At 33.9% G+C, this 14,893-nt stretch overlaps 3 protein-coding genes across 7 annotated transcripts; 2 read left to right on the top strand and 1 right to left on the bottom strand.

Annotated features, from left to right (window-relative positions):
* Window positions 1-3,475: 3,475 nt before the first annotated feature.
* On the top strand, window positions 3,476-8,651 carry LOC104708712 (uncharacterized). 4 transcript variants are annotated; one of them, XM_010425327.3, is made up of 10 exons: window positions 3,476-4,235; window positions 4,635-4,712; window positions 4,791-4,898; window positions 4,978-5,048; window positions 5,154-5,295; window positions 5,394-5,492; window positions 5,610-5,738; window positions 5,893-6,007; window positions 6,435-6,502; window positions 6,781-8,651. In XM_010425327.3, the coding sequence occupies exons 2-10, from the start codon at window positions 4,665-4,667 to the stop codon at window positions 8,275-8,277; spliced, it is 2,277 nt and encodes a 758-aa protein (XP_010423629.2). In that variant the 5' UTR covers window positions 3,476-4,235; window positions 4,635-4,664; the 3' UTR covers window positions 8,278-8,651. The 4 variants fall into 4 exon arrangements, with proteins under 4 accessions (XP_010423629.2, XP_010423631.2, XP_010423630.2 ...); XM_010425329.3 differs by having other exon boundaries at window positions 3,803-4,235; window positions 4,800-4,898; XM_010425328.3 differs by having other exon boundaries at window positions 3,851-4,107.
* Window positions 8,652-11,396: 2,745 nt separating this feature from the next.
* LOC104708711 (uncharacterized) lies at window positions 11,397-13,880 on the top strand. 2 transcript variants are annotated; one of them, XM_010425324.3, is made up of 7 exons: window positions 11,414-11,499; window positions 11,970-12,060; window positions 12,164-12,269; window positions 12,459-12,641; window positions 12,732-13,160; window positions 13,281-13,367; window positions 13,577-13,880. In XM_010425324.3, the coding sequence occupies exons 2-7, from the start codon at window positions 12,013-12,015 to the stop codon at window positions 13,639-13,641; spliced, it is 918 nt and encodes a 305-aa protein (XP_010423626.1). In that variant the 5' UTR covers window positions 11,414-11,499; window positions 11,970-12,012; the 3' UTR covers window positions 13,642-13,880. The 2 variants fall into 2 exon arrangements, with proteins under 2 accessions (XP_010423628.1, XP_010423626.1); XM_010425326.3 differs by lacking the exon at window positions 11,970-12,060 and having other exon boundaries at window positions 11,397-11,499.
* A 25-nt stretch (window positions 13,881-13,905) lies between these two features.
* On the bottom strand, window positions 13,906-14,647 carry LOC104734425 (protein CYSTEINE-RICH TRANSMEMBRANE MODULE 12). The gene is made up of 3 exons (XM_019234964.2): window positions 14,454-14,647; window positions 14,262-14,373; window positions 13,906-14,162 (listed from the first exon to the last, which is right to left on the bottom strand). The coding sequence occupies exons 1-3, from the start codon at window positions 14,485-14,487 to the stop codon at window positions 14,117-14,119; spliced, it is 192 nt and encodes a 63-aa protein (XP_019090509.1). The 5' UTR covers window positions 14,488-14,647; the 3' UTR covers window positions 13,906-14,116.
* Between the last annotated feature and the right edge of the window lie 246 nt (window positions 14,648-14,893).

Here is a 14,893-nt window from a genome sequence, read left to right on the forward strand (position 1 = left end):
AGGCCTTCGAGCTTTAAGCCTATAAAGGGCCTCTCATATTAATCCATTTAGGATTTTGTTGGAGGGTATTCGAAAGTAGGTCCATTGGATTTCACACAAATTAAAAAATAATGATTATTAATTTTAAATATAATATTGTTTTTATTGAAAATATATTATATATTTATAAACCAATGACTATACATGATTTCAAATTTTCTTAATAATCATTTTTTGAAGTTTACAAAAGTTTAATATTAATTAACTAAAATGGTAAAACATCAATTTTTTTGGGACAAAAAAAAAATTATAGAACATCAATCTTTAAGAGACAGAAAGTATATTTATATATTGACATCAAATTCAAACCAATTATACAAAAATCAATTTATTTAAATAAGAAAATATTGTTAATATACCTTTTTTTATAGAATAGTCTATCTTTCCAATAAAAATTTGTTAACTTACCTTTTATAATATCCTAAAATATTTAAAATTTCTATATATAATCTATTTGAAGTACCAAATTTTTGTAAAACAAAAGTTTATATATATCAAATTGTGGGCTTACATACAAGCCCCCAACAAATCAATAGTTTTAAGGGAAAATGACACCCACACCCACTTTCTCCTAAAGTATTGTCACAAAAACCCACTTTCCACTCATGGTATACTTTCCCAAGTTTTTTGCTTATGTGTCCACTTTCCTTTTACATTTTTGCCCTTACTAACTACTTACCTCTCTTTCTCTCCTTCTTTTCTCTCTTTTTCTCTTCTTTTTTGTTGTTAACATTTTAACAAAGTAAAATATATTTATTTGTTATCATAAAACAAATTTTCTATTTATTTATATAAAATATGTTATGATTATATATTTTCTACATTTTAAGATACATATTGCTATATTTTTTATGAATTTTTAGATTATACAGTATCCATCAGTCGTTGAACATTTGTTCAATTATAAGTGGATAATCAATTGCAGTATTGTTAATAGATAGTTACTTGTGTTTATTCATACAAAATATACATACATAAATTTGGTTAGATCTTTATCCATAGCATATTATCCATAACACAACATAGACCAAATAAGTACAAAACCCTTTAATTCTAAATTTTAAATCCTAGATTTAGGGTTTAGGGTTTAGGGTTTAGGGTTTAGTAATGAAAATTTAGTAACTTTAGTTGGTGATAAACATACTAAATTTTAAGTTTAGTAACTTTAGTTGTTGACAAACAAAAAAAAGTTAGCCTTATACCCTAAATATTAAATCCTAACACCACATAGACACTAAATCCATATAAGCCCGAAAACGTAAACCTTATACCCTAAATCTTAAATCCTAAACCCTAAACCATACACCTTGAACCCTAAATCCTAAACCATGAATTAAAAATATAGACACATCATCTACATACCTAAACCTAAACTTTTAACCTTAACCCCTAAATCCTACACCTTAAACCTTAGACAATACAACTTGAACTCAAAACATAGACATTGAATCTATATACCATCTAAAGTCTAAACCTTAAACTATGGTGATGTTTGAACATGCAACAAACTTGTCAATAAATTTCATCTGGATTGCTTGTCCACGTGGTCAGAGTTTGGTGGATAGGCTTAGAGATTAATAATGACCATGTTTGTTGTGTAGTATGCTTCTAGTGACACTTCTAAGTTCTAATATCTCTAATTCTAGCTTAAAAATAGTACAAAAACATTTGGCTAAAAGACATCTAAGTGGCTAAACTATAGTGATGTTTGAACATGCAACAAACTTGTCAATAAATTTCATCTGGATTGCTTGTCCACGTGGTCAGAATTTGGTGGATAGACTTTGAGATTAATAATGACCATGTTTATTGTGTAATATGCTTCTAGTGACACTTCTAAGTTCTAATATACCTACTTCTAGCTGAAAAATAGTACAAAAACATTTAGCTAAAAGAAATCTATGTGGCTAATTTATCTTGGACAAATTTCTGCTCATGTAAAGAATGAGCAAGATATTATAAGATAAGTATCCATAACTATTAATCCACATGATTGATATTCAATGTTCTAAATAAATAAATGTTGTTAATTTTTATTTTGTTTATTAATCACTTATGAGTGTATATGTTTCTGGACCAACACAAAATATGAAGCAAGGAGCTCATGGTGTCTATGGATTTAATTGTGTGGATGTTGTATGATGATTTTTTGGTCTGTCTACATTGGTATCCACAAAATAATATCCACATGATCACATCCATAGCCACCATTCAACTGCTATTCTTCAGCTTAATGTCTAGATATGCTTTGTAAATCCATGGAGACCTATCCACAGTTTCTCTATCCACTAAACTTTGTTTTTTTTTTTTTAAAGTGAATAGTTTTGGTTTTAGGTTCAAGGGTTTATGTTATAGGATTTAAAATTTAGAATTAAAGGGTTTTGTACTTATTTGGTCTATGTTATGTTATGGATAATATGCTATGGATAAAGATCTAACCAAATTTATGTATGTATATTTTGTATGAATAAACACAAGTAACTATCTATTAACAATACTGCAATTGATTATCCACTTATAATTGAACAAATGTTCAACGACTGATGGATACTGTATAATCTAAAAATTCATAAAAAATATAGCAATATGTATCTTGAAATGTAGAAAATATATAATCATAACATATTTTATATAAATCAATAGAAAATTTGTTTTATGATAACAAATAAATATATTTTACTTTGTTAAAGTGTTAACAACAAAAAAGAAGAGAAAAAGAGATAAAAGAAGGAGAGAAAGAGAGATAAGTTGTTAGTAAGGGCAAAAATGTAAAAGGAAAGTGGACACATAAGCAAAAAACTTGGGAAAGTATACCATGAGTGGAAAGTGGGTTTTTGTGACAGAACTCACACTCAAAGTGGGTTTTCATGACATTTTCCCTAGTTTTAACATAAGTGTATCTAGGGTTTTAACTTTTAACTTTTAACATATTCAATTTTCACTATAAATATGTTCCATGTATTTCCCAATCCTAGCTATCAAAGCATAGACTCTAGACCCCATGAGATAATTCTTGATTCTACTACAAGATCATAAGGTATGTCAACTTTTAAAAAATCTGACTAACATCTATATGTCATCACCATGTCGGAAAGTGTCTTTAGTTGAGTGGTTATAGCACCATCTCTTCTTGTCATCTTTTCCCGCGTAGTAGAAATTGGCTATAGGTAGATCAGATCGTCGTTTATATAATTCTTTTATTCTCTGTTTTTTTTGACTTTCACATCTATAACATCACTCTTTAATATCTGGTACGATCGATCGGATCATCGTTCATATAATTTTTTGATTCTCTACATCATCATGGATTTTTGACTTTCACATCTCATAACTCTTTAATTTTCGGTACGATGTCACAGTTGATAAAACTCAGACTTTTTCATCTATGACATAACTCTTTAATTTTCATCACAATGTCACCATTCTTAGAACACTCATTCCTTCAAGTCTGAGTTCTTCAAATTTTTGACATAGTTATCGCTTGATTTTCTGAATTTTGAGAATATCTTTTAGGATTATTTTCCTATTATTTTTGATATGTTTTTCCTTTTTCAATTATTCTTTCTTCTTCCATAAGTAGGAAAAAGTTGTTGATTTTTTTTACTTTTGTTGTTTAGTTAATATCACATTTTTTGTTGACAATTAAGCATTAAATACTTTAACATTTTATAGAAATATTTAATTATTGATAAATCTTTTTTTTCCCTTTCTAAATTAGATAAACATATAGGATATTCTCTAATAAATTCACGGAATTTTAATCATTCAAAATATTTCTTTATATATATACAAATTTAGAGACTGAAGAGTTGTAACGCTTGACTAAAAAGTTGAAATTGTTATATGATGAATATTCCTCCTCTCAAATCAAACAACTTTACTACTAGAAGAAACTAATTGTTTTGAATCTAATTTTTTTTGAATTGTAAAGTTTTTTTTTTTTTTTTTTGGTTTATCGTTTCGGCGTTTATGGGGTTTTATTCGATGTTTCTTCTCCGTATAAATAACTGACTGTTTCCATTCTATTTTGTTTTCTGGGAAATGCTCTCTCTCCTGATTTCTTTTTGAGTAAGCTTTTTTTTTTTTTTTGTATACTAAAAATTATATCTTTATCTCTACTATCGATTTCGAGATTTTATTGCGTAAACATCGGATTCGATTAAGTTGAAGATGAGGATGACATCTCTTGGTTTCATGTAATTTTTGTTCCCCCCCCCCCCCCCCCCCCCTCTATTATTAGTTTCGTCTAAATCTCTCTCTCTGGTTCTGTTGTTGTTCTTTGTTAGAAATCGATTTGATCCCAATTACTTTGGTTTCTCTTTGAAACATTACAATTGCTTCTATAAGTTTTTGATTGTATAGTTTCCCTTTCGTCTTAATCGAATTGGATGAACTATGAATTATGTGATTCAATTTGTCACGGGTTTGTTGGACTTTGTTTCTTGAAACTAGAATTGGTTTTTAGGGTTTGTTCTTGCATTGCATTTTGTTTTTGTCCCCAGTGTTAGTTAAAATAGAAATGGTTTGTAATAGATTGTGGGTGGTTTTGTTCTGTGTTCATGTCTCAACTCAATTCTACTGCTTCTTGCTGCCAGGAACAAACATCTGTTTCGTAGATTTCAGCAATGTACTGTGGAGCTGTAAAAAGGGTATCACTCCAAAGTATTAAACTGGTAGGTTCAGCAAAAACCTAGTCTTTTTGGAATGGGACAAAGATTGCCTTTTTTTCCTAAGTGCTTTATACTTTATAGTGTGTGCAGGTTATGGTTTCTCTTGAAATGGAGGATAACGATCCCAATAAAGAATGTATATATGCTGATAGCTTAAGTGAATTCATTACTTGGATTAATTCTGATAAGGTGAGAGTTTGCCTCACATAACTTTTAAATTCTGTTATTTTTGAAAGAAATACTAACTGACTGCACCCCTCCTTTTCAGACACCGCTTCACGATGTGATGGGCTTCAGAAAAGAGGTCAATGGTACCACCGTGGACATTTCATTTCAATGGTATGTTCCTTTTTGTACTATTGTCTATGCTGATGTTGTGTAGTTACTTTTGAACAAGATCCTATTGATCTGATCCCAGTTTTTATTGTCTTGTTGTTGTACTAGGTGCGTAGATGGGTATTCAGCCATAATGTTGGGATATGCCAATAGCATCCGCACCATCGATGGTGGAACACATATTGATGGTGTGAAAGCGTCAATAACAAGAACCTTTAACAGCCTTTTGAACAAGTCGAAGCTTGTTGAGGTATATGACTAGTCAACATCACTGTATCAGTGTCATGAAGGCATTTCTGATGTTTTGTACAACTGGTGGTGAGATCTATTGTTGTTGATTTTGTTCAGGACAAGGACGTTATCTTGAGCGAGGAGCATGTTATTGAAGGACTAACTTGCATTGTCTCAGTCATTGTTCCAAGACCTGAGTTTGAAGGTCAAACACAGGTACACAAGATCATAGCGTTTGTTAGTTCAATGATATCTGTGTAGCAAGCAGTGATACTTTTCCACTTTCTTCTATTAATTGTTCATACTAATATTTTGTCTCCTAATATCTGCAAGACGAGATTAGGAAATCCATATGTCAGGGAAATTGTTGACCAATCAGTCCAGGAGTACTTAACGGAGTATTTTGAATTGCATCCAGATGTATTTGAGAGTATTATCTCCAAATCCTTTAACGCTTACAAGGTATGTTGTTGCTATTCCTATTGATACTGCTGAATCTTCATTTACACAATGCATTGAAAGACATCCACTGTTTTTTTTTTTCTTCTACTTGTTGCTTTCTTACTTTCAATTAAGTGATCATAAAATTATACCTGACTACTCTTTCTCTCTCTAGACTGATTTGGCTGTCACGAGGGCAAGGGATTTGTATAGATCAGAAAGTGTTTCAACGGTGTACACCATTCAGCCCGTTCGTGAGAAACTGACCAACTGTTCTTCTGAAACATCGGGTATGTCTTATGATAGTAAGTCATATAAGGAGCTCTATTTGATTCATGTTTGGTACATATAGCATAATAGAAAAAACTACATGGGTTAGCCGTGTGGTAGGAGAAACGTTTGACTATGCTGTTACATCAGATAGTCTGCTGATATTCCCCTTAGGTGTAAACAATATTCTTGAGCCATCTGATCACTAGGTCTACTGGCCAGTGCTTTACTTGTGGTGGGCTTGTAGGAAACTCCTCTTGGAGCCTAGTCACCACCACGAGTATTTCCCTATGGCGAACACTAACTAAATACACGATGGCCATAAATAATCTATGAATAAAGCGTTACAGTTACTCATAATATAGTGGCTAGAGATTTGATCTCGTACATTTAGAGTGAAAACGAAAACACGATAGTTTTAATTAAAACTTTTTCCAATGCCTCCAGAGATTATTATAGGCAGAGGAGATTCTTCTGTTGGTGCTGCAGATCACGGCTCTGACAGGTGTTTTAAGGTAATGCATTCTTTAACTTTTAGTTCCAGTTTATATCTGGGCAGTAAGGCAGTACTATTATGTCTCCAAGAGTATGGATGCTTGATAAAAGCCATACTGTTGGATTTTGTTCACTTTATTTAAGTCGAGTTGGGGCAGCTCGCTAGAGTGTCCGATAAATTTGGTAAAGAAAAAAATTGGTAACTCCTTATGAGCATACCAATGCGAAAGAATCCTCTCTTTACCAGTCGAACCACATTGTCTCGGTGGCTCTGACGGGTATCTCTATCTCTTGCCAGAATAAAAGGACACGGGAACAGCTTTGGAGTGATGATGCAGTCTCTACAGCTCCTGGAGATTCTTCAGAGGATAGTAGCTTTTCAAATTTTGAGAAGAGAAGCAAAAAACGAAAGTCTTCTGTCCAATCCTCACATCTGCCTGTTTCTTCACGACAACCTGCTGATGATTCAAACCCACCAAACCCTAAAGATGTTAGCAAAAAGACTCCCAAAGATGTAACCCACGGGTCCAACAAAATAAGACCAGTTATCCCTGTCCAATCCTCACATCTGCCTGTTTCTTCACGACAACCTGCTGTTGATTCAAACCCACCAAACCCTAAAGATGTTAGCAAAAAGACTCCCAAAGATGTAACCCACGGGTCCAACAAAATAAGACCAGTTATCCCTGTCCAATCCTCACATCTGCCTGTTTCTTCACGACAACCTGCTGATGATTCAAACCCACCAAACCCTAAAGATGTTAGCAAAAAGACTCCCAAAGATGTAACCCACGAGTCCAACAAAATAAGACCAGTTATCCCTGTCCAAGCCTCACATGTCCGTGTTTCCTCACGACAATCTGCTGGTGATTCAAACCCACCAAACCCTAAAGATGTTAGCAAAAAGACCCCCAAAGATGTAACCCACGGGTCCAACAAAACAAGACCAGTTGTCCCTGTCCAATCCTCACATCTCTGTGTTTCTTCACGACGATCTGCTGCTGGTGATTCAAACCCACCAAACCCTAAATATCTTAGCAAAAATACTCCCAAAGATGTAAGCCACGGGTCCAACAAAACAAGACCAGTTACCCCGATTGGTCCGGGGTTTCAATCCTCACATCTCTGTGTTTCTTCACGACAATCTGCTGGTGGTTCAAACCCACCAAACCCTAAAGGTGTTACCAAAAAGACTCAAAAAGATGTAACCCACGGATCCATCAAAACAAGACCAGTTATCCCGATTGGTCCGAGGTTTCAAGCTGAAATTCCAGTTTGGGTTGCCCCTACCAAGAAGGGCAAGTTTTATGGTAGCCCCGGTGATTCCGATACTCTAAGATGGCTTGGAACTGGTGTTTGGCCCACATACAGCCTAAAGAAGACAGTTCACTACAAAAAAGTCGGCGAAGGGAGACCCGACTCTTGTTCTTGTACTAATCCGAGGTCGATCAGTTGCATAAAACGACACACTAAAGAAGCTCGAGAGCTTTTGAAAAAGGAGATTAACCGTGCTTTTGATACGTGGAAGTTTGATGAAATGGGTGAAGAAGCTGGCTCGTGGACGGCCAAAGAAGAGCAAAGGTTTGATGCTCTTTTGAAAAAGAATCCTTTGTCAAGTAGTGATGGGTTTTGGGAGTTTGCTTACAATGCATTCCCAAGAAAGAGTGAGAAGGATCTCGTCAATTACTACTACAATGTTTTCCTCATCAAACGCATGAGATTTCTTGCTAATTCTTCTGCTTCTCATCATATCGATAGCGATGATGACCAATATGACGATTTCTTAGCGGGATGAAGGGCCTTGTTGGATAATCTTAACAACTGCGGAGTTTCTCGTCATTACAGGTAAATCGCTTTTACCGTGTTCTTGATTCCTAGTGATTCAAGAACTTGTTTCCCCTTGAAATTTCTGTGTCGTAGGATCTTTTTAGAAGAGATCCTTATAGGACCAAATTGTGATTTTGTCATGCTAAATACGTAGCCTATGTCTTTCTTTGTGAAACTTTAGAGTTTTGTTCTTACGAAGCAGGACTTTAGTATTCGAATTCAGAACTTAATATCCTTAGATCTCCTGAGGATTTAGGACTTAAAAGTCCCAAGAAGAGTTATTAATTTTGTTGTAGGATTTTTTCTTTAATTTACCAAAAAAAAACGCAGTATTTTCAAAAACCGGGAAAATATGTAAATTTACAGTTAAAGGAAGGAAATAACATTCAAAATTTAAGATAAAAAATTAAGTAACTCTCTGTATGGGACTAAGCCACATCCCATATGTCATCAAAAATTTGTCTTTACTTCTCTTCAGAATTTATACATTGAATTTATATGTTTGCTATATCATATATGTACAAAAATTTGAATTTTAAACCCGAAATTAACTTTTTGTGCCAAATGATACAAAGATGTGTAATCGTTACACGGTGTTAATTTACTGTCAAGTTTATTGACGTGGAATTCACAATGTCTAGAAATTCTAAAATTTTGAATCCGAATCCAAATCCAAATCTGAAATATCCGAGTCTAATCCGACCCAAACTGAAGTTTAGAAATACTCGAACGGATCCTATACCTCTAAACCCGAAAGTCCGAAAATCTGAAATACCCGATCAAAACCTAAACGCCGGCTCAGGCCTAGTTACAAGGTAGGCTCGAACTTGGAGAGACTGAGACCAACTAATCTCAGTGTGATTTAATGAATTAAAGTTAAATACCCTCTCTTGTGTCTAGTCTTTTAATTAGTGATCTTCTTCTTCTTCATCTTTCTTCTTCGTTCTCTCTTTCCTATAAAGTTTCTTAATTAGATACGTCAAATTGAACTAAAGAAGAAGAAGAATGCAAAAAATATTCTTTTGCTCCCCAATTTGTCTTTAATTGATCGATTTCAATTTCCCTTTTTCTTTAATTTTGATTACAACAATGTCGGGTTCTACTGCTGGAACACAAAACAACCTCCATCAAGATGGAAGCTAGGGCTTGAACTCAAAACAACCTCTGTCAAGGTGGAAGCTGGGGTTTAGATAGATTGGGTATTTTTGAATAATTTAGACAAATTTGGATACTAAAATTTTGAATTTTGAGAATTTTGGATAATTTGAATCCGAACCCAAAATACTCGACCCAGATCCGACCCGATCCCGGAGTCTAGAATTATCCAAACAGATCCTATACCTCAAAATCCGACTGAACCCGAACGCCTAGGCCTAAGATTAAGACCAACTAATCTCTGCGTAATTCAGTAAAGAAAAGGCTACGAAACCCTCTTTCGTATCTAGTCTTTTAATTAGTGATCTTCTTCTTCTTCATCTTTCTTCTTCATTCTCTCTTTTGTATAAAATTTCTTAATTAGATTAGTCAAATTGAACTAAAGAAGAAGAAGAACGCAAGAAATATTTTTTTTCTCCCCGATTTGTCTTTAATTGATTGATTTTAATTTTCTTTTTTCTTTAATGTTGATTACAACAATGTCGAGTTCTACTGCTGGAACACAAAACAACCTCCGTCAAGATGGAAGCTAGGGTTTGAACAAGAACAACGCAAAGAAAAAGAAACATAATCTAAAATGAAAACTAAAATTTTTTCGGCGAAGAAAGGAAAAAAGGGTCAAGAAAAAAGAAAAAAAATGAAAAAGGGTTCAACTCACTAATTCGCAATAATTTGATATGACCAAGTGGTTGAGAAGTTAATTGGATTTGATAATTTGAATTCGCAATAATTTGATATGCAAATTCTAGTCTAGGTTGCAACAATAAATTTTTAATTTTTATTTGAACAACTAAAACAATGTCTTTCGGATCTCTCAATATACAGGGATTTTACATCATCAAAACATGATGGTGAAACACCATAAAACGATTTGCATGTGTTTGAATTGTTTGACACCAAAAGTTAATTTTGAGATTTGAAATTCATATTTTTTAAAAGTACATTATGATTTAGCATTTAGAATAGTGTATTTCGCATGTTCGGGTTTTTTCTCCTTTGTTTCACTTTATTTGGTATTAGTCTCTAGGAGTGTGTTTGTACTTGCCGGCTTAATTCTCTGGAAAGATTATTGATATCTTTGTCAGCCTTTGTAATCTCTCTTGTGGTATATCTATGAAATTCGATTGAAAAAGTCATTTGCCACTTCTATTCCATCCCTTCAACTTGAAGATTAAAAACAACAACAAAATCCAAAATTTATTCATAAAAAGAGTGATAGACAGCTGATAGATATGAAAAATTGGATTATCTTTATGAGAGATTTACAGATCTGTAGGTTTTTTCTTTTTCCTTCAGTCAAAAAAAAATTTTGTTAAGAATTTAGTATATTAACAATTACACGGTAGTTTTTTAAAAAAACAAAACAATTACACTGTTTAAATTATAATGACCAAATTTAGTTGTTGGTAATGATGTAGCTTTTATCAAGGGTCCACTATCCTAAGCTACTACTCCATCTCTCTTAGAATAGATGATGTTTTAGTAATTTATCGTGTATCAAAAAAGTTTGATTTTCTGTATTTTTTATTAATTAATGCAATGAAATTGTAGGTTTCAAGATTCATTAATTGAGGATTGAAAATTTTTAATGAGATACTATTAGTTAATAGTTATGAGAAATATGTTTATTATATATAAAAATATATTTATGATTAAACATTAATTGTTTTCTTATCTATGTGAAAATTTTAAAAGATTATTCTTTCTGATATAGAGGGAGTATATTTTTTTTTAGCAAATATAGTTATTTTCCTTAACCTTTTTGTAAAATTATTTTATAAAGAAAAAAAAAAGCTGATAAAATTTTATGTTCTTCAATGGAAGTGAATATATATGGCGTTAATGAATTGAAGTAGTAGAAGGCTAGAAGCTTGTAAATTCGAACCAGGGACCTCACTTTATCCACGTGGCAGATACTCTTTAGCATTTAATTCCCGCACAATAAAAAAGAAAACAAAAAAAAAAAAAAAACAAAAGGAAGGGAGTTAGGTCTGGTCTGGTCTGGTCTGGTCGTCGGATTTGCCTTCGGGTTCCGGTAAGGGGTTTTCTTTCTCTGATGATCGCTTCTACTCTCTCTCTCTCTCTCTCTAGTCTCTTACTACTATGAATGACCCTTTTAATCTGTCGGTTGGTTGTTTTCATATCAATTAACAAATTTTCTGGCTTTTATATGATTTCGTCCTGCTATAACTTCTCTAGTTTTCGATCTGATCGATTAAGCTCTTTCATGTTTTCTTTTTCGTACTTTTTTTTTTTTTGGGGGTCTAAGTCTAATAATGGGGGATGATGATGATGATGATGCTCCATTCCCTTATTCAGGGATTGATGATGATGCTCCATTCCCTTATTCAGGGATTGATTAGTAAAATATTGATACTTAGATTAAAAGTTTCAATTGTGTGTTTTTTTCTCAGCTAAGTTAATTAAATTACATGTTTCTGTTATCAGACTAGAGTTGTTAATATTCTGACAGAGATTGATTGGGATTCTTCTTCTTTCTGACAGAAACAAGATCAGATCGGTTTCCTTGTACTAATATTTTTCAGCCATGTCTAGTTTAACTGTGAGAAGGGTGTCTCGTGAAGATATACAATTGGTTTGATTTCTTTTACTTTTTTTTTTTTTCGACTAGGAAGTTTTTAATACTCATTTGCATTGTGACGTAATTTTCGTTTCTGGTCTGTTGTTTCTTTTTGCAGGTTCAGAATCTTATTGAAGGATGCCTCAAGCGTTACATGAACCAGAAAGAAGTTGTTGACTTTCTACTAGAGAAGGATAAGATCGAACCTGGTTTTACTCAACTTGGTAACCACCTCTACTCTTCTCTTCTCGGGCTTTGTTTTACACTTTTTTTTTTCTACCGACCTAGTCTAGTTGGACCTCTTTCTTCAATGTTGGTTCTGATTTCTTGATCTCTCACTTCGAGTGATGGTTTTTTTTTTTTTTTAAATAAGATAATTATGGTAGCATTTTTTTCATTCTCTGAGTTGACAGTTTGGCAGAAGCTTGAAGAAGAGAACCGAGAATTTTTCAGGGCATATTATCTGAGACTCAAGGTAAAGGACCAGATTATGGAATATAACGAGCTGCTTGAGCAGCAGGCAAACCACATGCGTCAGATTCATCCAACCAGAGGGGTTTCCAACCAACACGGAAATGGTTCTCATGTTCCATTAAGTAAGATTTGTTTTGAACTATATATTTAAGGAAGTAAGGAGTTGTGAATTTTGTTTTCGTGTTGCAACTAATGTAGTTTTTTTCCAACAGTGAATCAGCAACAATTATGCTTTGAACGCAAGGATTCAGATCAGTCCTTTCCTAATCTGTCAAGTGCATACCTCAATAGAGTCTCAGCTATTAACACAAATCTGCCTTCTTATGTGGACATTTCAACCAATTCTAGAAGAGTTGATCCTCCACAAAACTTGCTCTGCTCGCCGGCCACAAATATGCCTTTGATGCAAGGAGTGATTAAATCTGAGACTGCATATTCAAACTGTGCTCCGTACATGTATGGTGGTGAAGCACAGTCCACAGTTGTAGATGCCTCCATTGCATCTTTCAGCAACGAGTCCAGCAGTCAATCCCTCAATGATCCACTTGTTGATGCAGACGCTTCTCCATTTGGGTCCCTACGTCAAATTCCTCGGAACTTCAGCCTCTCTGATCTGACAGCTGATTTTTCCCAGAGCTCAGGTCTCATTTTCATATACATGCTCTCCCTTTTTTATAGCACACAGTATCAAGCAGACATTTGTGCACAAACTCGCACAACAGGACTTATCGTTAATTTTTACTGTGATTTGCTAAAACCAGAGATTCTGGAGAGCTATGATGGATCACCATTCCTATTGGCTGATGCTGAAAACTTCCTGGACTCTAGCGAAAGGGTAGAACATCAAGGTGAGAAGCTTTGTTACTACAGAAGGAAACAGATTTATGTTGTACTTGATGTCCCTCTTCTTTTAGTTCGATAGATTTCATTGAGAGTTTTTGGCTTATCTCAGCTATTATGCAAAGAGCTAACTCATTCAGGAACTAGAGACACCAGTAAGTTTTGCAGGAAAATAAAAGAGTGAATAGTAAGTAACCACAAGTGTTTTTTCTTGTAGGAGATTACGAGAGATTGGGGACTATATCTGAAGGCTTCATTTACAAAAACCTCGGTAACAAATAGGTGTTGTTAGATTTGGAGCTTCATCATCATGCTTTTGACCTTTGCATCTACTTGCAGGTTTTAATTACATGGTTAGTGTACATAGAGATATTATTATTACGATTTGGAAGACAATTTTTGAGTGGGGTGTATACTACTATTATTATTCTCAATTGTAGAGAATTTTTGTTTTAGTTATAAATATTTAAGAAGCACTTGATTTGATTGTATAATTTATGATATTGGATCTTTGTTATGGACTTCTGTGGCCAACTCTAAAACTTGTGAGACCCATAAAATATGATGATCTTATACCAACTCAGAAGATACGATGATCCTTTACATACTAGTACAAGAACCTTCTTTCAATAAACACACACACCACACAGATAGTCTAGAAAGTCTCTCTCTCAGGTAATATATTAGATAATAAAAGCCATTCTTTAGATACAGAAGTGGGGAGAAGCTTCACACACTGTAGTGTTCCTTCATTTCCTTAGAAACACATTTCACAAATCCAGCAGCAGCATAGTGCAAAGAGACTGCATAGGAAGAAAGAAACAAACAAAAACAATGTTTATTAAGCTAGTTTTGGTTGCTATCAACAGAAGATGACTTTTGTTAGCTAGTTATAGCGTTACCATCCTTCAATGAAGCCTCTGTCTCCTTTCTGCTTTGTCTCGAAAAACCGTGATTTCTTCTTCTTTTTGTCTTGACCTGGTTGTTCAGAGACTTGTTCTGCAGCTGGATATCCTGTCAAGAAATGTTTAAGTACTACAAAATCTTACATAATACGCCTGATTCATTATTGGACAAGGATGAAAAAATCTGACCTTGTGGAGGATTTTGATCTCTCATGTCCTGCATCTTCACTTAACTGTGTACAAAAACAGAAGAAGCTACTCTGTTTGTGTTGGCACTCTCACTTTGCAAGTGGAAACACACCAAATGGGATGGTGATTTGGGAATATGATTCTTGGTTTTGTTAGTGATAAGGGTAAACATTTTTGTGAGGATGCTTCTCCTTATATAAGGCTCTGATCTTAAAGCTATTAATTATAATGGTGGCTCATTGTCAGATGAAATATTCTGCTTTAGTTTTTCTCTTACTTTCGGCTTATTCGTTTTGTAATCTTTATACCTTCCTTCATGATGGGGCTACTGCGAAAACTAAAAGGTTCCATTTCCATGTGTGTTTTATATGTGAAAAGGAGACTTTCACTCGCCTTTTTGAGGTTCTTTACAAATGCTTTCACACTTGTTTGCTTCTTCT

This window comes from Camelina sativa, chromosome 8 (genome assembly GCF_030686135.1).
Source record: "Camelina sativa cultivar CO46 ecotype springtype chromosome 8, ASM3068613v1".
Taxonomy (NCBI): domain Eukaryota; kingdom Viridiplantae; phylum Streptophyta; class Magnoliopsida; order Brassicales; family Brassicaceae; genus Camelina; species Camelina sativa.

What these genes read in the sequence shown, in the direction of transcription:
- LOC104708711 (XM_010425324.3), top strand. Translation starts at nt 12,013, where the DNA reads ATGTCTAGTTTAACTGTGAGAAGGGTGTCTCGTGAAGATATACAATTG. An exon ending in ACCTGGTTTTACTCAACTTG is followed by an intron (nt 12,270 to 12,458) that starts GTAACCACCTCT and finishes CTGAGTTGACAG; the next exon opens with TTTGGCAGAAGCTTGAAGAA. An exon ending in CGAAAGGGTAGAACATCAAG is followed by an intron (nt 13,368 to 13,576) that starts GTGAGAAGCTTT and finishes TTTTTCTTGTAG; the next exon opens with GAGATTACGAGAGATTGGGG.
- LOC104734425 (XM_019234964.2), bottom strand. Translation starts at nt 14,487, where the DNA reads ATGCAGGACATGAGAGATCAAAATCCTCCACAAG. An exon ending in AGATCAAAATCCTCCACAAG is followed by an intron (nt 14,374 to 14,453) that starts GTCAGATTTTTT and finishes ATTTCTTGACAG; the next exon opens with GATATCCAGCTGCAGAACAA. An exon ending in AGAGGCTTCATTGAAGGATG is followed by an intron (nt 14,163 to 14,261) that starts GTAACGCTATAA and finishes CTTCCTATGCAG; the next exon opens with TCTCTTTGCACTATGCTGCT.
- LOC104708712 (XM_010425327.3), top strand. Translation starts at nt 4,665, where the DNA reads ATGTACTGTGGAGCTGTAAAAAGGGTATCACTCCAAAGTATTAAACTG. An exon ending in ACAAGTCGAAGCTTGTTGAG is followed by an intron (nt 5,296 to 5,393) that starts GTATATGACTAG and finishes GATTTTGTTCAG; the next exon opens with GACAAGGACGTTATCTTGAG. An exon ending in GCTCTGACAGGTGTTTTAAG is followed by an intron (nt 6,503 to 6,780) that starts GTAATGCATTCT and finishes ATCTCTTGCCAG; the next exon opens with AATAAAAGGACACGGGAACA.